Source organism: Chaetura pelagica, unplaced genomic scaffold (genome assembly GCF_000747805.2).
Source record: "Chaetura pelagica isolate M959 unplaced genomic scaffold, ChaPel_1.0 scaffold188, whole genome shotgun sequence".
NCBI classification, from domain to species: Eukaryota; Metazoa; Chordata; class Aves; order Apodiformes; family Apodidae; genus Chaetura; species Chaetura pelagica.
In genome coordinates this window covers 1,231,298-1,254,283 of record NW_009954196.1, presented here as the reverse complement: position 1 = coordinate 1,254,283, position 22,986 = coordinate 1,231,298, and the positions used below count along the sequence as shown (strand labels likewise).

General features: G+C 38.1%; 1 protein-coding gene across 1 annotated transcript in view; it reads right to left on the bottom strand.

The window, feature by feature from the left end:
* The window catches only part of PPP3CA (protein phosphatase 3, catalytic subunit, alpha isozyme), a 110,143-nt gene that overhangs the window by 27,205 nt on the left and 59,952 nt on the right, over positions 1-22,986 (bottom strand). Inside the window, exons 4-8 of the mRNA XM_010003180.1 lie at positions 17,094-17,205; positions 15,691-15,836; positions 13,599-13,738; positions 4,971-5,048; positions 3,161-3,255 (exon numbers count right to left, since the gene is read on the bottom strand). Of these exons, the coding sequence (XP_010001482.1) occupies positions 3,161-3,255; positions 4,971-5,048; positions 13,599-13,738; positions 15,691-15,836; positions 17,094-17,205 (571 nt within the window). The remainder of the gene's footprint in view (positions 1-3,160; positions 3,256-4,970; positions 5,049-13,598; positions 13,739-15,690; positions 15,837-17,093; positions 17,206-22,986) is intronic.

Genomic DNA, 22,986 nt, shown 5'->3' with positions numbered 1-22,986 from the left:
TTGAGAAAGCTATGAAAATACTGAACAGAAGCTTGGAAGTTGCCAAAAAACGTATGTAAAAAATTCCTCCCCTTTGTCAAAACTCTCCATTATAACAATTATGGAAGGCATTAATAAAAAATAAAAAAAAAATAAATGAAGGATAGTCTTGGAAAGAGAAGGGACCACAGGCTCCCAAAATCTAGGCAGTTTCTGCATCTCTGAATCACCCCCTGAAAGAATGTATCTCTACTTCCATTAAGTACACAGGGAACCCCTGACAAGAGCCTCCTAATTGAAAAACTTAACTTTGGCACCCGAAGCCGTGCATGTGTGTGGGCTGGGGTTGGGACAGGACCAGCAGCCACATGATGACAAATTACTCACACAGCCTTCAAGAGGCCACGGCCAGTAACCGAAAGGATACAGAAAACTCTCCTCAGTGCTAGAATCCAACAGAGCAAAGCCATAAGACATTCCCATGGCAGGTCGGGACTATGAGACAGCCCATGCAGAGGGTCCACAGCAGCATTATTAACAGCAGATATGCTTGTGTGGGTACCCTACCTTTTTTTTTCTGAACCTCCTTTTCCTCTAGGAATATTGCTTCTCTACTGCTCTTTGAGAACTCATCTAATTCCAGAGGCTGCACTCCAGTGGGGACTGAATAAGGCCTTGGATAAAGCTGGCAAACAGACTCACTCCTTCTGAAGTGCTTTGAAGAAGTACAAGAAAGTACATTTGCTATAATGGGCATGAGCATTATCAACATGGGATAGAAAATGCCTAGCCCCTTGCAGCTTTTAAAAAAACATATATCTTAAAACCCACTGAATTTTAAAATTACCCATTCTCATCAGTGGGAGATAAAGCATCTCAGAAATTTATTTAGGATGACTTTATCAGCTAAGTGACAACAAGAAGCATACTAAGAATTCATACTAGAAAGGAAAGCACTTAGTAATAGAAGAGTTTCCAAGCACTGACAGTAACTAAAACCCCAAATCATCTGTAAAAACCAAATGGGTATCTGCATCAGTGCATGGTGAGTCAGCTAGAGCAACTGTCCCATAACACCTCAGTATAGAAAAGCCTTCCTATGGCTTTCTGACATGTCAGTCAGAAACTCTGTGTTCTTAAATCATTAATCAGCTGCACCTCAAGGAAACCAACAAGTAGCCATGTTTTGGACTGATGACAGATGATGGGGCTTTTCTTTCTTGAAAAGGGAAGCAAGCACCCAAACACTATTCATATGAAGATGCATGAGCAATGGAGCATGGAAAATTGTGCACAAGGTACTTGAAATGCCAAGAGCCAGTGCAATTGGTCACATGAAATACTATGTCAATACTCCTAATGAAAGAAAAAGCATCAGTTAAACCCCACAACAACTCATTACAAAGCTGCTTAAGGTCAGCCTCTACATTTACAGCAAGTCATTTATTAGAGTGGCACACCAGTGCCAGTCTCACACCACTGCTACTACACCTGAGCTCACTCAGAGCAGGTACTGCTGGCAGCGCATCCAAACGTCAGCTGTGACGGCAGGGAACCAGTGTCTCTCAGCAGCTGGCCTACAGCTTTTCACCAGAGAAGGCTTTCCACCAGTTTGAAGACCTGCCTGACACAGCTGAGCACTCTGGAACAAAGGAAATTACCCGCTCTTCTGAAATTGAGGTAATGGAGAGGGGCACTTATCACCACCCAAGATCTGTGGTTTCAAATTTCAAAGATTTTTAATTTTAGAAGTCACTGCTTTATATTTGACATTTACGTTCATTATAAAAATCTCTCATTGCTCACCCATTGCCCTCATGTGACAGAACTGCTACTGCATACGAAGAAACAAAAGGTAAAGGCTTTCTGTGCACAGACCCCTCCCTGCTCTTCCTGCTGTCAAAACCAGCCAGCTCAGAGATAAACACACTTTCCATCAACAGCAACAATGCTGACAAGAGTATCAGCCCATTCTTTGCTTCATCTTATACTTTTTGTGTTAGTAGCAGAGTCCCTATATTGTTTACTCTTCTAGAAGTAGCTTCTGGCAGTTCTGTTTGCATGGGTTTTTTTAGAATACTTTTATTAATTTTTCCACAAGTTAACATGCATATTGAGAACACTCAAGTGTACACACCTCATTTTCTTCCCTTGCACACAGTTCATGGCGTAACAGCTTTTAGATTATAAGTTTTGTAATATGAAATTATGCCTGACGAATCTTTCTTTTGCAAGTTAAATAAAAGCCACAAAACTAAACTAAATATTGCTTACTTCCTTTGCAGGCAAACATCCAAATTAAAAATGACCCTCCTCAAGAAAGTCTGATGTCTTTGCAATGGAGCTACTTTCAAGAATATCATCGAGGAAAAAAACCCCAACATTTTTTGTTTTGCTCAGAGAGGAACACAACTTGCACTTTGCTGGGAGAAAGTAAATGTTACAGCTCGTTTTGAGATACAGGATGACATGCTTATTAGAAGGCTTTAGTTTTAGAAACATGTTTTTTTTCCAGTTCATTAGAGGAGATTTTCAGGGAATGCAATAAATTAAAACTCAGAGAAGCTGGAAACAGTTGTATTCAGTGGAATCAATATAGAGTGACCAGTGATTGTACATTTGTGCAGTAACTTTTTTTTTTCTGATGATATTTCATTTCATACATAATAGTTCTTAAGTGATTAAAAAAATGCAAATATAAAGGAATTCATATCTATCCCATGTTTTATTCACTGATGATCTGCAAAAGTTTGTTAACTGGCTAGAAGGTTTACATTTACAAATATAATTAATTTTACTGGAAAGGAGCAAAGTGACAAATAATTAAAGAGTAACAACATTGGGCTCTGAACAGCTTGACCACAGCACTTCTTAACATACACCTCTTCGTTAATAGAGCTCTCTTCAATTTTGCTTCCTGTGTAACATTTACTTAATAACTTGCAGTCAAAATACAGAAATATCCTAGGCCACACTGGAATGTGCAGCTATGTTCAGAGGCATACATATGCCTGCAAGAAATGTAATTAGAATTGTATTATGTAATAAATGGAGTGGGCATGAACTAATAACTATGCGAAGAGACTGGGCACGAACTGATAAAGGAGTGAACAAGAAAACCAACTTTATACATTTGTGTAAAGAGAAGTACAGTCTACTGTAACAGGACTAAAATTCTTACCTTTGTTATTGTATACATCTAGATAGTTTGGTGCTGAAAAAATTGTGATTAGTGAAGGAAAGCCTGTTGTTTGGCTTTTCCTGTACATACGATACCTAAAAGGAAAGAAAAGACACTAATTATTGCCTAATGTTGTATGTGGATTTGTCATTGACCAAATATAATGCAAAAAACCCTAGTATATTACTGCACTGCCTGTTAACAAATGCCAAGACACAAGAACATGTATATGCACTGTTTAAAGCCAAGGAAAAAATATTTCCTACAGGTTTATTCATTATATCCATTTTGGATGGCCAGGGATCCAAACCATGCTGGAAGGCCATGGCTCCGTGTGAACGTTACTGTGCCAGAGGTGGGTTTTGCTGCAAATTCACTCAGTGCCCATCCCTGGAGCCAGCTGGTCTCTATGGGTGGGCACCCAAGGATATTCTTAGACTTTCCCTCTCTGGGCATGCAGGCAAGGGCAAGACCAGAGAAGATGCAAAGTATGAGAAGGGGAAGTGAAATGGGGGGGTAAAACATCTTCCATGCTGTGTCTAACGGCATCCAGTCTATTAGCCAGTTTATTAATATTTTCATTGCCTAATCTTGCTGCTTTATGAAAAATAAAAGCCTTATTGGACAAACATATAATCAATGAAGCATTAAACCTGCAAGTTATTGGAAGCAAACCAACCATATAGTACTTTTGTCTGACACAAGTAACACCAAGTACTGCTCTTCAGTCTTCAGCTACACAGAACTGAAGAATTTGGCAAACATTCACAACAGTTGAACTGAAACAATTTTATAGTTTCAATGCAATTCCTTCTACAAATTATTTTTTTTCACCCTTTACTGGAAAGCAATACAATTAAAATGAAATTTCATTACCTTTGGATACTTCATGCCAGTTATTTTTGGCAGAGTAATAGCTTGCTTTTAATTGCATTGAGGTTTTTAAGTATGTGATAGTTCAAACATTCAGAATAGCTTTTTTATATGCACAGTGAATATCGACCTCACTCCTACAATCTAGCTACTTTATCTTTTATTGCTATTCAGGTTGCATAAAGCTTCTACCTCCAAATAAACACAATAATAATTTATGTGAGATACACAAAGCTATTTATTCAGGTACCAATCCTTTATTAAAATCTCCTAGGTATGATTTCTTATATTTTTATATTATTTTATATTTATATACTTTAAGCAGCATTTTAAAAATTCTATCTTTACACTAGCAATAGTTTCACAAGGGAACCATTAGGTGCTTGACCTGGACTGTTTTTGCACACAGCGCCTTAATAAACTTAAGTTCACTACTGATACTCCTCCATAAATTATTTTTTGGCTATTGAGAATATGTTTATATTCTTGGTACAGCATAAAACCAGTAGGCTCATAAGTTTCAGTGAAAGACTTAAGAGATGGGAGTTCTCGCATTCATGAGAGAAAACGCTTCCCAGGCATCATGGCAATCAGTGTGTCCGAAGTTTCAGAAACATTTACAAAACTTCTCCAGCTTGGCAAAAGTTGTTTTCCTTCCCACATTTGGCATCAAAATATTTTTTGTCCATTTTATGCCCCTTAAAATCACTAAGGCTAAGTAAGTGGGATATATGAGGATTCATTAAGTCCTGTAACACAATAACAATGTAAAAGACATTCTAAGGCCAATGTATGTTTTTATAGCATTAGTAAAAACCGTGAACTGCTGCAACTTAAGGTTTTCCTGTTCATTCTCAGTTTCTCCTTCTTTCCTTGGTCTCTTTGCCAACTACAAGCCATTATGCATTATTAGTGCCCTGTCTCCACACATACTTACCCAGCATCCTGGGCTTCATGAGCTCGGAGTATAGATAACAAGTTATTGTGCTGTAGAAATTCACATACAGCAGGGTAACTGTTGAAAGAAAATAATAGCAACTTGTTATTGCATTATCAGAAGCACCACATTTAGCTCTTGCTTTCAAAAAATGTTTCATCCAACATGCATCATTCATGAAATCAGCCCTTGGTCTGCAGGCAGATTTCCATAGACACACCACTGGCAGCAGCATCTTTTTTAATCTTACCCAATAACTGTGTGGAGAGGAATGCTGGAAAGCTGCAATTCACGGTATAACAACAATCACCCTAGTGCTTGTCATAAATAAAGTAATTTATTTTATTATACTTTCAGATTCAATGTACTTCCAGAAAGGAAAAAGGGGTTACAACGGTTGCTGGCAACAGAAAACCTCCTCACTCACTAACTACAGTATGAACAGGATGCTGTGGACACCAGACAACATGGTGTGTGGAAAGCGAAGGAGAAAGACAGAAAGAAATGCAAATCAGTTTTCAAACTGGAGATGTTTGATCTTCTGAACTTTATTTCCTTGATAAACAAGAACTATCTTCCCCCTTAGCAACTTAAAATGTAAATTCTGTAACTTCTGAAACCCCAAAATGTGCTCATTGAATACATTGTCCTAAGACATGTTCTACTGTATGAGTTGAAACAAAATCATCAGGTGAAAATAGTTATAGAGGAACATGATATAGGAATTTCTATCACATTTCTCACTGCTGAGGGACAGTGTTGCTGTCAAGGATAATGGTGGAACCCTTTCTTACAACCTCAGCACCGTGAAAACATTTCTTACTCTTTAAGTTACTGAACACATATGGAAATTACACAGAAGAAAACCAGGATAGCATAACCTGAATGCAGTTATGACAGGAAGAAGTGTGAAACATTAAGAAAAAATGCTATTTTAAACTTACTCTTAAACAAACATTATAGAACTCAGGTTGTTGGTTTTTTCTCTTTCAAAAAAAAGTATTTTCTTCTTGCTTTTAAACTGCTGATGACTCTCCCTGCCTGTACTGAAGGATAACAAACCATAATGGGCATCTATCAGTTCAAGTCAGGAAGCAAAACCTCTCTTCTCCTGTCATTAGTAATTTAATACAGAAGCCAAGAAAGCCAAAACTTCCTGGCTTCCCATGAAAAGCCAACTGTAGCAAGAGCAAAACAGAATAAAGAAAATGCATGGAAGAGGGTACAGGAGAAGCGGTGTTGGAATAAAAAAGACTTAACACGTTTAGCAAAACCTTATCAGGCCCCTTAAAAACATCTAAGGGTTGGAAAGAGTATTCAGATTACATTCCAGACTTGATAGAGAGGCAGGCTGGAAAAACTAGGTAATATAAGGTGTTGGGGAAGACATTAAGACACCTCCGTGATCACTTCTGTGCTGGTTCTGCAGCACAAAGGCCTCGCAGTGTGCCTGGAAAATCTCCAAGCTTAACTCACATGCAGGTGCCATGTTACAGGACTGTACGTATTATCAAAGACCCTGGCAAGAACAGGGTTTTGCAGTGCCTTAGGGGCAAGATGCAGTTATGCAGTAACACTGTTAGACAAAATACTAAAGTAAATGTTCTTACTAAACATACTGAGCAAGTTAAAAATAAATGTCAACTGAACATTACAGAAAAGACCTGCTGTCTCAGCCATGATTTCACAAGCCACCTTCAGAGCCCACTTGCAATCACTTAACAGCCCCATCAGTTTCTAACTTCATGTATGAAAGAGATGAAAATTCATTAGAAAACCCCACAAATACACCAAAATCGAATGCATCATCTCCCTTAAGTTTATCCAAGAAAAACTCTACTGCTTACTTCCAACCTTACTGGTTATTTTGAAGCTGAAATGTCATTTGCAGCTAGAGGCTACAAACACAGCAGAATGGTATATTGCTGTTTTTGGACTTGACCCATCTAGCATGTATTCTCAGTTGTGGGTTTGGTATTTGGAATTGTCTAAGAAGATTGCCATGATAAAATAATTTCAATTCCCAAATTACATGGGGTATCATTTTGGCAACGGCAGTGATCTCAAATGCTGACAGGCTGCCATTCAAACCCCTGGCAAATGAAAACTAATTTGCATACATTTCTTTTCATAATTAATTGTGACTAAATGTAGACTTATGGTGCATTTTGTTTAGAAATTTTTACATTAACTTCTGAAAACTGGTTCTATAATGAAAAATCTGATAGACAGTTGATTATTTGTTATCAGTGTAGCTGCTCAAAATGTCTAGCCTGTTACTTTTTTTTTTCCATAGTATTCTTTTCATTCAGTGTTAAGTACTGCTTTTAAAAAAGATAAAATGAAGTGGTAAAAAATGCTTTTAAATAGATATGATAACCTGTTCTTTCCATTTCAAAGTACAGAAGGGGGGGGGGGGGGGGGGGTGTTTTTTTTGGGTGTTTATTCCTTAATTATTGTATTCTTCATAAATCCATGGAAAATAGACTTCCACTAGCAGAATTTGCATAACTCCACAGGGCACCCACCTAGAAAGGCAGAGATGCAACATAGTGCTCTAGGCAAATACATACACAGAAAAATCTGGCTGCCATCTTTACTTCTAAATGCATAGCATGGTATCTGTAATAAGCAAGTACTCATATGACCCATACCACGAAACCCATGAGCTGGTTATCTGGATATTTTATTTTTTAAAAGGCAAAATAAACTCTCAGGCATTTTTCTTCAGCTACAGGCTGAAGCAGGGGCTGGGGAGAATCAAAGTTTTCACCACATGCAGCTATTACATATGCTATACCAGCTGCAACAATAAATACAGGGCCTTTAATTTCCAGAACTTCCTTAACATCAGTTTGCTCCTGCCCAAATGCATTTTCATATTAAAGAATATTCCTCAACAGAAAAATTAAGTAAACAGCAGGAAGTCCTGCAAAATGCCAACAAAACAGAGATTGCGGAAAAAGTTATCAGTAACAAGGTTTTACAGAAAAGACTTCTTGGAATTTTTTGGTAATCTTTGTAGTGAAAATTATCATCTTATAATGAAATTCCCTAGCAGTTTTTCTGATCACCACCCTTCCAGAACCACTCTCCCCTTTGCCCTGCTTTGCAGAGCACAGACTGTAATTCAGAGGGGCCAGAAAGTAAGCAGTTGGCCAAGAAGGAAAACAAACAAACAGAAACACCCCCATGCAACAGGCTTTCCCAGAACGACCCAGCCTTCTGCCTGTGCTTCGTGTGTCATGCTGAATCACAGAAGAGCAGGGACTCATGGAGAAAACAAAATACTCCACCACTAAGCTTGAGAGACATTATTCTCCATGGAACATGTGACTGATATTCCCTACTTTGGCATCCTTTTTTTTTAAAATGAAAATGTGTCATGCATAGTTGACCACTTCTGAGGTCCCTTTTGCATCGTCACCAATTACTTCTACACAGTTTTGGAACAGAATCAATACTTTGCTAACATGAACAAAATGGCAAATGTTTCAAATTGCTCTTCTACCAGTAACTGGAAAAACTGAAGAGATTTAATCTATTGGGTTTTTTCATATCCCTCATCACACCATTAAAGCAGAGGCATAAACATTTTTTTTTAGACAATGACATTCAAACTTAGCCCAACAGCTTATCTAAGGTTACATACACATAGATAAAAAAGGTTTTCAGCAAAGCCCATTGGCCTCATGCTTCACCTTCTGAAGGCAAATGCTTTTGCTGTTCTGTAGTTACAAGCTACCAGCACAACTCATTCCATCTGCTTTTTCTTGCCCTTAGCTGTGCTCTCTGCAGAGCTGCACTCAGAAACAGAGCAAGAAACTGCACAGAATTAGAACAAACATACCCATATCTTTTTGCAGAGTCATTCTTTTAAAATTGGATGTTTTCTCAGGTCTGATGGAGCACATGAGCAACTCCATCAATATGGTTGAGCAGATAAAGTGAGGGCAGCAAAACACTTCTCGCTGGAAAGAAGAAAGGCTGGGCAAAAAGCATCTGTTTAAAATGCTGCTACTGTTAAAGAAAACAACCAACCCAGCATTCATACAACTGTGCCTTGCACCCTGAGGTGAAACACACGATAGTCTTCAAAAGCTTTTAGCAGATATTTTCTAGTCCTTGCATACTCACAAACATAGCATGTGTGTAAACTCCTGAAATGATGTGCTGGCAGGGCCAAAAGTACACCCAGAGCATCTGTAAGGCTGAACCATTTCACTGTTACCCCAGGATGGCAAATCAAGTTCTTAGAGGAACTTGCAATACTAGTCCCTCTTGCCACTGCTAACTATTTCTGCCTTTTCTGCCTAGAACAATGTAACAATGTAGTCAACAGCCAAAGAGTTCTACAAAGCTCAACATTCATGTAGAACTGATATTAAACTTACTAAGAAAACCCAAGAGGCTGGAGCAACACGCCTACAGAAAACTTCTGAGTATCTGCTTTACTTCTGAGGCCATCCATTGCCTTTGGCCAGGCTCAAGCCATTCTCATGCTCTTGTTAACAATCAGTATTTAACTAAGTCTTATGCACATAAATGATCCCAGAAAGTGAGTGTTAAGCTTGCACATCTACTTACTCCTGATAGGAAGCCCTTGACATACTTTATATAGGATATGACACTGCTAATAAACTCAGTGGTGCAACCAGACTCCTGACGTTCTTTACCAGAGCTTTGACACAAAGGAAAGAAAACAAGCTGGGTGTGGATCCAATTGCAATTTTTCACAGTTAGAGCCATGCATGCTTATAGTAACTTTGTCCAAATGCAATGAAATAATACTTCAATTCTTCATCCATCCAGTAAAAATCTTATGGGAATGATGATGTTCCCCATCCTAGTGTGGCTTAAAAAGGAGAGAGCTTTCTCCACACCTCAACAATCACCTACATCCACTTAGTGGCTGTCTCTCCAAAAGTTATTACTATTTTCAGAGAGAGAAAAAAGAGTCAAGCTGACTTCTTCAAGCTTTCTGATCACTGAAGGAAGCCATTCTCAAGACAACAAGTAGTTGTCTGACGCCTTTCTTATAGAAACACCTAAGAGTTACTGTACCACTAGTGCATGAAACAAGTGCAATGTGTCATTGGCAAGATCAGTACAACCAGCTAAGTGCAAATAAATATTCACTGAATAAATCCAAGGTAAAAAAATAGATAATCTGATAAGCAAAGAGGAAAATTTCTTTATCTGCTGATCAGCTGAAAAATCAGGTGTGGGTGGGAAGGTAGGGTTCCCTCTTGTTCAGAATATTTCCTGAATATGGCATTACTTTGGGAAAGGCAAAAGAAAAGCTTAACTCATAATTCAAAAACAATTTACATAACTAGGACTCCATTAATTATTTCTATTTTTTTTCATGAAATTGCATCAAACATGACCACGACTGCAGAGGACATACAACCTTAAATTTCAGCACAGGAAATGAAATCTCAACAATATTGCTCTTTGCTCACTTGAAGGTATAGAGAACTTTAATACATTTCCAGGAATTGCTTATATTTCAGTTACTTTTCAACCTGGCATTGTTCTGTTGCTATTTCCAAGAATCCATAAATTTCAACAATCCACACTGCAAAATGCTGCTGGATGCAAAGGGCACGCATTAAGCTTTGACTTTTAGCACCCTTGAAAATTAAGCTAACCATTTTTTACATCTCTAAATGACAGGTTAGGTCTGTGGTTTCAAAATTTGACATTTTACAGTCCTAGCCATAATAGTTTCAAGAACTCTTATACAAAAGGAAATTACTTGAAGAAAAACTTCATCAGTTTGAAAATGAATGTGCTGTATATGAGCAATCACCTAAGAAATGCAGTGAGCAGCTCATCAAACTACTGTAAGCTACAGTCTTTATACTTACTCATTTTCCTAAAACAAAATAGTCAGTGTTTCACAAACAGAGAAGATTTCAAGTGCTACTGAGCTGGAAAGTCCTGTTAACATATTACATGTACACAGTTAAAAAGCCATGTTACTGTTGTTTTCTTCATAGCATTTTGCTATAGGATATAACTTTAAATCAGAGAAAAGTCACTTGAAATTTGTCATTATAATGAACATGTCTGATAAAATAGAAGCTATTACAGTTCTTTCCTGCAACTGATTAAGAGATCTTAATCACCTAGAAACCATTCCTCTGGCTCACATGCACACCTGAAATCTTCCTGACCTTCCTTCAAAATGCCCACTGCTACCTTTAACTTTCATTTCTGGAAATGACTGGGATTATCATTAGGTAAGCAATTAGAGACCTTCCAGAGCTACTAGGCACTTCTTTTAAGAGTAACACTTTATATTATCTCGGGTACCATGACTCCAAGCAAAGTCATCTGCTTGTGTCATTAAGCAGTCACATGTCCCTCACACAGGACCTGACAATTAGGTATCTTTCAAATATTTCCTCTTTTCCTGAGATATGCATTTGTCTGAATGTGAGTCAAGACACAAACTACATCTGACGTATTTTCGGGAAAAAACTAATACATATTTTAGGGAAATTTTACGGTAACTGTAAGAAACTGAGCTCTCTGAGAAAAAAAACCCAAACTCTGCAATCTAAAAGTTGTTCCAGTATATAGTAAGTCCTGCATCTAAGCACACAGCATGTTTGCAAGTCTTTTTGCTTTTGTGAGAGAGGTTTATGAGGGGAAACAACTGTTGCTCACTGCAGGGAGCAGTGCCTGGGAACCCCAGGCACAGGCCAGCACTCGGTGCTGCCACGAGGAAGAGGAATGATTCCAGCCCTCAGCATCACCAGCCCATTTCTGTGCAGGTCAATTGTTTGCAACAGTTTGACACCTTCTATCATAACGAGACCAAACATCTACGAAGCACTTCCCCGACATTCCTGACCCGAGGACAATGGTAGGACTTGCCCAGGGAAGGTGCATGCCAAAATGCTCTCTCCTCAGCACATCTCCCCACCACAGAAACTACGGCTCAAAGGAAGGACTAGGAGAAAGAACTTCTAAAAGTCAAACCACCTGTTAGCTTTCTGCTAACATTACCAATAAGGAGGTTGATTCTAGTGACTGTTTCTTGGTTACTGGTGGGAGCCATTGATTTACTTTCAAGATGTCACTAAACAGCTACAGGGCAGCTACGATTCTCCAAGATCATAGAATTGCATCACAGAATCATAGAATGGTTTGGGTTGGAAGTGACCTTGAAGATCATCTAAATCCCACCTCCCTGCATGGGCAGGAACACCTTCCACTAGACCAGGCTGCTCAGAGCCCCATCCAACCTGGCCTCGAACATGTCCAGGGATGGGGCTTCCTCAGCTTCCCAAAAGAGCTGGATTTCTCACTTCTGCTGAGCTTGTTGGGAAAACTTAAGACTTGGGTGTCACTAACACAGGCTGAAGCAGAACCACTGCCTTCAAAAGGTTCAACAAGCTCTTAACATTTCAATAGTCTCTTTATATTTCTCCTGAAAATAAAATACATGTAAATTAAGATTCCACTAGCCACATTTCTCATTTTGTCATTTAACCTCCTCCCCTGCCTGTTTTTTTTTGTTCTTAACTACCATAACTACAACCAAAAAAGCCAAAAACCCTCAAAATCCCCACAATGTCAGAGGGAGGTACAATGTAACCACCACCACTTCTTTATGAGTCCCTTCCTATAATGAAAAGAGAATGGAAGTAGCACTTAACCAGTTCTTCATCCCCAGCTCAAGCACACCTAACAGGGTGTTTTCTTTTCTGGTGGCCACAAGGACTCTGTCTACAGAGCAAGAAGCCTGCCACTGGGAATGGAGAAGCACAGCAGCCAGCACCCAGGCAGAACTGGGGAAGGGAAACCCATCATTGCTTGCTTTTGTCTCCCTTCTGCTTTGCCGAAGAGGGGACAGTGGGACATCCCCTACCACTTAAAAAACCCCACTCCTTTAATGTACAGGAGAGAGACAGATACAAAACTCCCCCATGTTTAAAAGTCAACTACCACTAAGCAGAAAAGAAACAGAAGAAAGCTTCCTTTAAACAGTCACAAACCAAACCACAGCTTTGCTTTAAATGAAATTCTATCCCCATTACAGTAGAAATAATTTCAAAGATTAAATACAAAAATGTTACAGACACTTGTCTGCACTTCAGCTTGTAGCAAGTCCCATTTAACCAATGCTGTTCAACTTCTCAATTTCTTGCGAAGAACTACTCCTTAAACACGAACAAAAGTTTTATCAAACTGAGAGGGAGGAAAAATATCTCTGTGATGGAAATCACACTTTTTACTTATCCTGTAGAGCAACATGTAGTGAGTTTTCTAATGCTGGCATCTTTCATTCAAAATTAAGTTATCATTTTCCAACTAAAAATGGAATTGTCTACCCCTTTTAAAAAGTGACACATTCATTTCGTAACTTAAGAGAACAGAAAGAAGTAAAATACACAGGCTTTGGTGAGTAAAATCAAGTAATTTTAGGGTTTTGCACTTGGAGGTGAAAGCAAGATACAAATAAACCAAACGTGAATTTACCTGAAAACAAGACAAGCCTGCAGAAAAAAAGCCCAATTATCTAAATAGGGCCATGAACTTCAAGCAAATATTTCTACTGCAAAACCAGAACAAGTTCACATACAGAAACCCATTCAAAATAGGAATATTCACCTGTAGAAGTACGAGCACCCCCTGACTGTGTTGTGAGTAAAGTGTTCCTGAGTCTTCTCGTTTCCAAAGTCCTCCAATGGGTCTGACCACAGGATGTCACACATAGGTCCATATGCAGGTGGTTCCTTGAATCGATCTAACTAAGAAAAACAGGAGACAAAGAAATACTAACTTCTTTCAACTATGTATCACAGAAACACAGAAGCAAAGTTGCTATTTTTCATTCTATGGGTTGGTAAACAAAGAATCAAAGCAATTCAGTTTTGGGTTGCTCCCATCTTTAAAGCAATGGATTTTGAGTAACAGTAAAACACTCCTTGCTAAGACTGGCAAAGAGAAGGAACAATTTAACTTAAAATTAAGAGATTCCCGTTCTACATGAATTTTTGAGTGCATTTTTTTCCTTTTTCTCACAATTTTTTGCAAGCACTTCAGTGGACAAGAGAGATGATATTATGTCTCTATCTTATGATTTCTTGAACATTATGGCACTCCATTTATGTGAGGCAACTCAAGAAAAACTACAAGAGTTATTTCAAAGCAATTTCCAATTTTGATGTAAATACATTTTCACCAAAAATTGCATTTAAATACTGAGACAGCATTTCTGCATTACAGCATCTTGCCATGACATTTTTTTTTAATTCTCAAAAACTTAAACCTGATTTAAGCAGCTAAAAACTCCTCTTTCTGCCTATTGGTATTAAAAAATTCCAATTATATAGAATTATACTTTAAATAAGACAAAATATAGCAAAATAGGGCAATATTAAAATCAGTATTCCTCTGCAAGTACTCTTCAATGTAAAAACACTTCTTTATTGAGATGAATTTTAAAATAAAAATTCATAAATATGCAAAACTAATTCCTGCTGATTGTGAAATATGAATAAACCTACTAGTGGGGGGAATCTGAAGATATTAATGATCCTAATCTAGAATTTGAGAGCTAAACAGCTTTACCATTACATTGTTGCAACACCAGCTAATTTTTAAGGAGATCATATTTTTGCTTAATGAGATAGTGAACTTTAACCTCAGAAACAAACCTTCATATTCAGTAATTCTTATCTGTGCAGTTATAATATCTTAATCTAATTGTTTTAAAACAAAAACATATAGTTACTGGCTCAAGTGTTTTTCTTTCAACCATATGAATTAGTAGGCTACAAATTAACCTCAGAATATAATTTATCTTTCAGTAACTTTAAAGCTCAGAAGTATACATCCACATTTGCAAGTCTCAAACTACAAACATGAAATAAAATCTTTTCTGCTGGAAACACTAAGTGAACAGTTTAAATACCTCCTTTTACAAGTATCAACTGAAAACACCTGAAAAAAATTAACCCTTAATAATATCAACAACACTGGATTATGTGAAGAAATTGTTTGACATTGTTGTTTGAAGTTTCATGAGATTTGTAAGAAACTTATTAGAACACAAGTGCCTACCAGACAAGCATGACTTACTGAGCCCAGCCTAATTTGGTAGGCACTCAAGTGCAGCACTAATTAAAAAATACGTCCTGGCAGAACATATTGAGATTGAAGCTCACGTCTCTTTTAAAAATAATACTGTGGTTTTGATTATATCAATGCTATTCATTGCAATCACATCATACCCTTTTATTAAATGCTTTAAATATTGTGAGGTTTTCCTCGAGTTTATTTTTATTTATTCTCCAAAAAAGTGTGGAATGCCTTAGAAGGTGCAAGGAATCATCAGAAGGTGCGTGTTAGTAAACACAGAGTGCTAGAAGACAATGCCTAAAAGAAATTAATGCTCTGTATTCATTCACCCCTGAATACTTACATACCTAACATTATTTTTATTTTTTGGAACACAAAGATGATAAATCCTTTGTTTTACTGGATACTGGTGATTTCCTTATCTCAGTAAAAAACTACTAATTGCAGCATCTCCTTTTATGTTCTACTTAACAACAGCTTTAAAGGGTGATAATGTCAGCATAAATGTCAAAATGATACCGAAGCAAATGATACAAACAAATAAGTGAGAAAGGTTTCAGGTTTTAGTTGTTGGCAGTTAACTGTTCACTTATTAAACCTCAGCACTATTCAGACTTACTTTTCTGATGTCATCTAAGGTGTTGATCTCTGGAGACAAGCCACCATGTACACACAGGAATTGCTGGTTCATCAGAGCAGCCAAGGGAAGGCAGTCGAAGGCATCCATGCAGGCATCATATACGCGTTCTGAATATTTGATTTTACCTTTTAAAGATCAAGATGATAACAGAAAGTTCCATTAATACTTACGAGCAAACAAGAAATTAGGATGCTGCTTAGTATCTCACCTGTGCTCTGAGTGCTCTCTCTTGCACTGAGGTCTGTACTAAAACTTGTCTCATGCAAAAAATTCTTTGGGATTATTGTTATTCACTGCCAGAAAATTTCTTCAGATTTGGAGGTGAAACTAATTAAAGTTCTGCCAAGTTCAGTACCTTTTTCCAGAAAACTGAAAATAAACCATTTAATATACCATTACATTCTGCCATGAAATCTATACAGCAAGCCTTTAAAAGTCTGCTGAATGGTTATCTTCTACTACATTATTGCTTGATATACTCTGTGAAGTAATCAGAACTTTAGCCCAGTCCCTTGTAATTAATTATGTGCATAAATGCCATTAGGAAATGAAAGAGGTGGTACAATGAAGCTGAAATGTTAATTTACCAATACACAAATCAAACTCAGTAAACCATGAAGCCTTTGAGCCAATTAACATTTCCTTTATCTCCAATGCTAAAAAGGGAACACAGATTTATGTCTATAGTTTTAGCTTAAACTACCACAGGAAAAAAAAAAGCTTCATTGTGCAGGTAAAGGTCTAAATCTAATGAGCTTCTAGGTGTCAATGTATCCTTTCTTGCAACACAGAAAGGAATTCCTATAAAAAGAGCATACCAAAAACAGCTGAAGCCCACTACAAATGTGAAAATGCTACACTCCAAGGAAAAAAAACCAAACAAACCCTCGTGTTTTATGCTTTCGAAGGACCTGTCACAGAGGTGCCAGAACTGGTGTGCCGGCAGGTTTTGCCTGCCAGGCTGCTGCATGGGGCAACAACCCAGCCACTGCTGCAAAGAGCAGCAGCAGCACAGGTTTACTGAGGGCATCCAAGCCCAGGTGGCCCCACGTAGCCGCAGGCTGCTCCCCAGGCCAGGTTGGCAAGCTGAAATGTTTTGACACCTGCAGCACCAAGTGATGACAGCCCCAAGTTTGTATGGGTGGTCAGTCACCCACCACTGCAGAGTTCAGCCCTGTCCTTTCTCCACCACTGAGACACCCTCTCCCTCTGCCAGACAACTGCCCTCTCGGGGAAGAGAGATTGCATTTTAAAACTAATGAGAGTCAACATGAAAAGCACATTTAAAATTAGTAATGGTAAACAAGCATGAAGTAGCCACAAAATAACAAATCAAGTTGTAGAAAAGGGAATTAAGAGGAGAAACCTTAAGGTATACTTACATTCTTGCTTAAATGTGAAATACTCTGTTAAATGTCTACATTCATGATTCCCACGAAGTAAAAACAGTGTTTTGGGGTAGAGGATTTTCAAGGCCCACAAGTACAGCACACACTGAAAATCAGAAATAGGAAAGAAAAATATAATCCATAATTAATTACGTAATCCAACCACTTATGTACCCTTCCACCAAAAAAACTAGCAGAAGAAACAGTATTCTGTGTGAAATACTTCTTTTAAATGTGTTAACTTCACTTTTCACACATCACATGCAAACATTTCTCTGGACTTCAACCTGGGCTGGCTGAAATTAGTACCAGTATATTCTAATGAAGTTTAACACTTTTGCTAAATAGCATCTCCCTGTTCAGCCCTGCACTGCCTTCAGTGGTCTCAGCCATCAAGAAGCAATTGATGTGCCTCCCTCAAATGAAACACATACTCTCCACCTGGCAGGTTAGGCAGAAAACCACCCTGGAAATAATTTCACCTGAAGATCCACATTTCCTGGCATGAGGAAAAGCTTCCATAGACCAATTTAACTCACACTTCAGGAAATACCTCAGCTTCCAGTATTACAGTTTTCACATGAATGCTTGCTCACTTTTCACTTAACATTGTTCTGTATAAATGACTGAGAAAAAAAACCCACAAAGCTCTCGCATTAAATGTAGTTACTACAAAGCTTCTATAAACCCATTTATCTTTCCAAAGGATTTCTATTTGAAATGACATTTCTTCTACATGTTTTCAAAGATAAAAAAGGAGACTTGGAGACTCTGCTCAGACCTCTCAAAACTATGTGATTAAAACAGTTCTTTTGAAAACAAAACTGCCAGTGCAATGATGTCAAAGCATTACAAGACTCTTGACAAATAAGCAAACCAGCAAACTTCATAGAAGATTTATCTTTGTTCAGGATGACCCTGTTCAAGTACCTGGCTGACAAACTCACAGCTCCAAGGGATGGAAATAAGACCTATTCGTACCATGAGACGAGCCCACTGTCTGCAGGAACACTGTACAGGCCACAAACAGGCTCTGAAAAAACACGAGCTAGAAAATTGTTTGAACAATTTCTCCTCCAATCCCTCCTTTCTTAAATATCCATGAACCGCAGCAATGTTGCATAAGGAATAGAAGGTGTCAAAAAAACCCACTTTCATTTGCAACTACCTCCTACCACTCCCCTTGGTTCTGTTGACAATTTTTTTTACCTTTTTTACTTTAACAGCCAATATCTTGGAAATCCAGAGTGTACTCCTAACCACAATTTCTGCTAGAGAAATCAACAATCTTGTCAGTGTAACGCCTCTAAATGGGTACAGTGTGAATTCCCTTCCACAATTCAGAGTATCTCGTTAAAACTGCAGAAACAGATGAGTTATGTTAATCATGTCTGAAAATTTTGATTTGTGCTTCCTCATTTGCTACATGGTCCTCATATAAAAAAACCCCAAACAAACATAAAACCTCAACAACAAAACAAATCCAAAAAAGGGATAAACATTTTTATGTTTGCATTAAACCTCACACTATCCATAGACAATTACATAGCAGTAGGGGTATTAAACTACTACTCTTTGTCATGAATTTATTACACGTGAACATCTGGGTGCTCTGCCTACACTCTAATCTCTGCTCTTCTTCTCAGGGGGTCTAGAACCAGGAACAAAGAGCAGAAAGTACAGAGAGCATCCTCCAGGGCCTGCAAAAGTAATTCCCCCCTTGGAAATGCATGGCATGGAATGCCTCCCAGCTTACCCCATCTCTCCCACCTCCTGGGCATTATGGACACTGCAGGAAGCAAAAAAGAGACACTACAATGCTAGGTAGATCCAGTGTGAAATTACGGTGTTAGGTCACAGGAACTATCTGCTGTTGCCCAAAACAATCACAAAGGATGTGCCTGGGGAAGATTTCCTGGAGTTTGCACAGAGAGACTTGGCTTTGAAGACTGAAATCCTTCAGTGGGGAAGGAAGCCTGTTCCTCATGTCTTCAGTGCCAATTCTCCATCTCTTCGATGACGACTTCATCTTTTCTCCAAGAATTCCCAAAACCTTCTGCTTCATTGAACTTACTGGCTAATGCAAAATTTTGATGTAAATGTTTTGAAGCTAGAAGTTCAAAGTGACACCCCTATCCAAGTAAAAAAAAGTTCCAGCTTTTAAAGTTCTAAGTTACCCTAGAGCTTCTAATCCTGCCAAAGCAACTTACAATTTAGAAAAGCACCATGATTAGTGCTTAGAAAATGTACTTTAATATTAAAAAAAATAATTTAAAAAGTGTGGTTTAAATTTGTCTTACAACTAAGTTTTTCATTTTCATGTTTTCCTAAAGTCTTGTCAAGATTGAAATGAGCACTAGGTACTTAAAATATTATCCCAATTTGAGAAACGGGAAAGAAATCTGGAAGTTTGATCTTTTGCACATTCGGTACTTGCTTACATGTAGATCTTTCTACATTTGCTTATTGTACGTTTATTTTTTTCCTTTTTTTCTCTGGTTCCTTTGAAGCATTCATGAGAACCAGACCAAGAAGATAACAGAGAATCTATGCAGTCCAGAAAGTTCTGTGTTTCCCTGCCACTATTCAAGTAATTTAAGCCCACCGTTCATATCTTGTGATGTTTTCAAGTGATACCATATTGAAGGCTTATTTTGTTTAGACAATTCCTTTAATTTTCTCCTTTTTCGGAACCTGAAGCCCAACACTGTAATATCAAACAAGAACTAATTACTGGATCATTTTTTTCCCCATACAAACTAGACAGCAAATACAATTGTGACAATTTTTGTGGCTTTTCAACTTAGTCTTTTACATACTAAAAAACTTATGCCCAAACATTCTGGTTTTATTTTTTTCTAACTATGCTTTGCATATTTTAATTCTTTCTGAAGTCAAAAGATGTGTGATAATTTGTTTTTGTTGAAAATCTGAACTCAGTGTCTCTAAGTATTTGGTAATACTGCTTTCCAATAGCAATATTTTAAAATATTTGTTTTTCCTCTCCAACTTCTTTCCATCAAGATTATATGATGCATCAGCTCTGCTGTGACTCTGTAAAGTGTACATAAGTGACTTCGCAATATGGACATCTCTCTGGTATTTCTGGCCAGTCTCACTTCATACCACCAAAAAAAAATTTACATTTCTTAATGCCAGCTCTTCAACTGCACCCCTGCTAACTTGCTTAGTATCTTTCAGCTGTTGAAATACTAGATGTTTTAAGTTTATAACAAAGAGGTAATCGGCTCACCTCCCAGCTCCTACAGTCAAACTGTTTTCCTGGTGAGGCTCTGGCAGCCTCATCATCAAGAAAGAAAAGATCTGTGCAAGAAAGTGCTGTGTAAGCCAAAGGCACATATTTTCAATATGGATGCGGGATTTAACTCCACTGTTGCATGCTGAATTTGAGCCCTCACACAATTCGACATCTCAGCTCCTTCTGAAAAGGCAAAACCAAAAGCCTCAGACCTCTCACAGGCATCTCAAGTCTCAGAGACACAGATACATTGCACCTGTAACCAACATACAAGAGAGGCAAGTTCTTGCCATCTCCGAAATACCATTCCTTGAATACAGAGAAAGAAAACTTTGAACACTACTGAAAACAAAGAAAAGATTGTATTGTCTTGGCTGCAACCAGAATTTTATGATTTTTTCAGGGCATAAAAGGTGATCTCTTAAGGCTCTGCTGCAGAACAGGGACAATGAGGTAGTGCGACTTGCATCAACTAGATCTTCAGTGACAACTTATAGTCTTTGCCACAACTTATTTGCCTATGTACTCTTATTTTACCTGTTTTTCATGTTTCTAAACCCAGAGATCACATACATACAGGTTGCATATTAAAAAATTTAAAAGGCTACTGCTGTAGAAATAGACTTCTTGTGGACTTAGCAGTGAAGCCACTCCTCCTGGTCAGGGTCTTGCCTGTTTCTAAAATATTGTTCAAGAATCTCATTCTGATAAGTTATCACCTACAAAATGTTGCTACATTCCTTATACCCTCTTCCACAGAAAGACCCTAACAGGTCCAGAAAGGAAGTACCTTGTTTTGAATCAGAAAGTGACTAGAAAATTATTATTTTTTTTTTTTTCGAAATATTCCTCTAATTCTTACAGCTAGCACTTTCTAAGCAGGTATCCAAGTGCCAGCTCCTAGATCTCCTCATTGGACATTGTCTCTGGGCCCCAGCTGTTTTCTGTGGAGATGGATGGGTTCCAGAGAGAGATTGGGAAATGTGTGACATTGAGTGACCTCCAGGGCACTATCCTGTGTTCCCTCCTCACAGCCAAAAGGGGTTCTTGGCACCTTGGTGTCTCGCTCTGGGAACAGCTGGTGCAGGACAAGGCAAGCTGCAAGGATGGTCCTGACACAAACAGGTGTTCCAGTCTGGGAATGTAATATATTAAAAAATAATTGGAATTTGCTGAAACAGTGAATATTCATGTTTCTGAGGAGTGCTGCCCAGCAAAAACAAGATCTTACAAGATGCAAATTCTTGCTGGAGAGACATGTATTTACTACTGCGACAGAGAAGAAAGGGGTAAGGAAATTTAGGATAATTAAGCTATTAGGATTTTCTTTGCTCTGAGAGAAGTGAAAAAAACAATTGACTTCACTGGTTAACTATTTATGATTAGCCACAACTATTTGAAATAAGGCTGTTTATTGGGAAACATTAACACACAACAGCAGTGGAGGAAATGGAAAGGTGTTTACTCTTCCAGTGATGTCCTAGAAAGTGCCCAGAGACTTGAGAGATGACAAACACACCCACAGTTTACTAACACAAATTTATGTGTATGTAATTATTTCCTTGGGAGAAACTAGTTAATAATTTCTAACAGTTCACTGAGTTCAGAAGCATGTCAAATGCTTTTTTAATTGATGTAAGATCCAATGGTCAAATTCCAGACTCACTCCGAACACCTCACTTTGTTCTCACTAGAAAAACAGTTTTTCCTTCTGGAATGCGTTCGGGAAATGAAGATGAAAAATGTTTTGAACCTTAAAACACAACTCTGGTTTTGTTAATTTTAAACATTGGTTTGATTTTCTGTATTTCAGCTATCTGCTGTGTCAAAAACTATCAGTGTGTACCTTGTGATAATCAGTTAGGATTTAAGCCTGTAGGTTTTCATGTGGGATTGGGCAGGAAAATGATTCCAACAGTTCATTATTAATGCATTACAGTAAGCATTTATTCTGATTGTAATTTTTCCAAGACTGTGATGAAAAGCAGTCTATATGTACACTCCACCCCACACTGCATGGCCTTTATTTCTGCCTTTCAAAAGAGACTTCTCAGACTTGGGTAGAGATTAGTCATTCTTCCTTACGACCCATTCCTGCAGAACCACTTATGCTCTACCTATTCTTTGGATTTAAAAATAGCCCTTCTGTTTTGATCATTTGGGTTGATGACCATAAAACTTGTTTGAAAGAGAGAACTGAGAGGTTTCTGCTCTGGAGCCAAACCCCTGGAACGGTGGACAAGCACAACAGGGAAACATCAGTTACAGAGCTGAGGAAACAAGTGTGCTGTATCAGATACTGCAAATTGCAGAAATTTGTTATTCTAAGTGAAGAAATGCTCAGGCTCTGCCAAAAGGTCAAATGGAAAAGAGCGCAGCTAAAGAATAAAGATTTGGTCTGTGCCAAGAAACCTAATCTCATCCTATCTACAATGTTGATGGTTTTTGTTTTACCTGTTGTAACTTACTGGTCTCTCATCCTGTGATGCCTTGCTTACAACTGATTTTAATGAGACAAACCATCCCTCTCCAAACAGTGGAGCTAACTCTGGTAAAAACAGAGCACACAGATGAAGGATCGAGCCCCTAGATCAAAAGCTCCATGGGGCAAGGACTGTAATTCCTGCT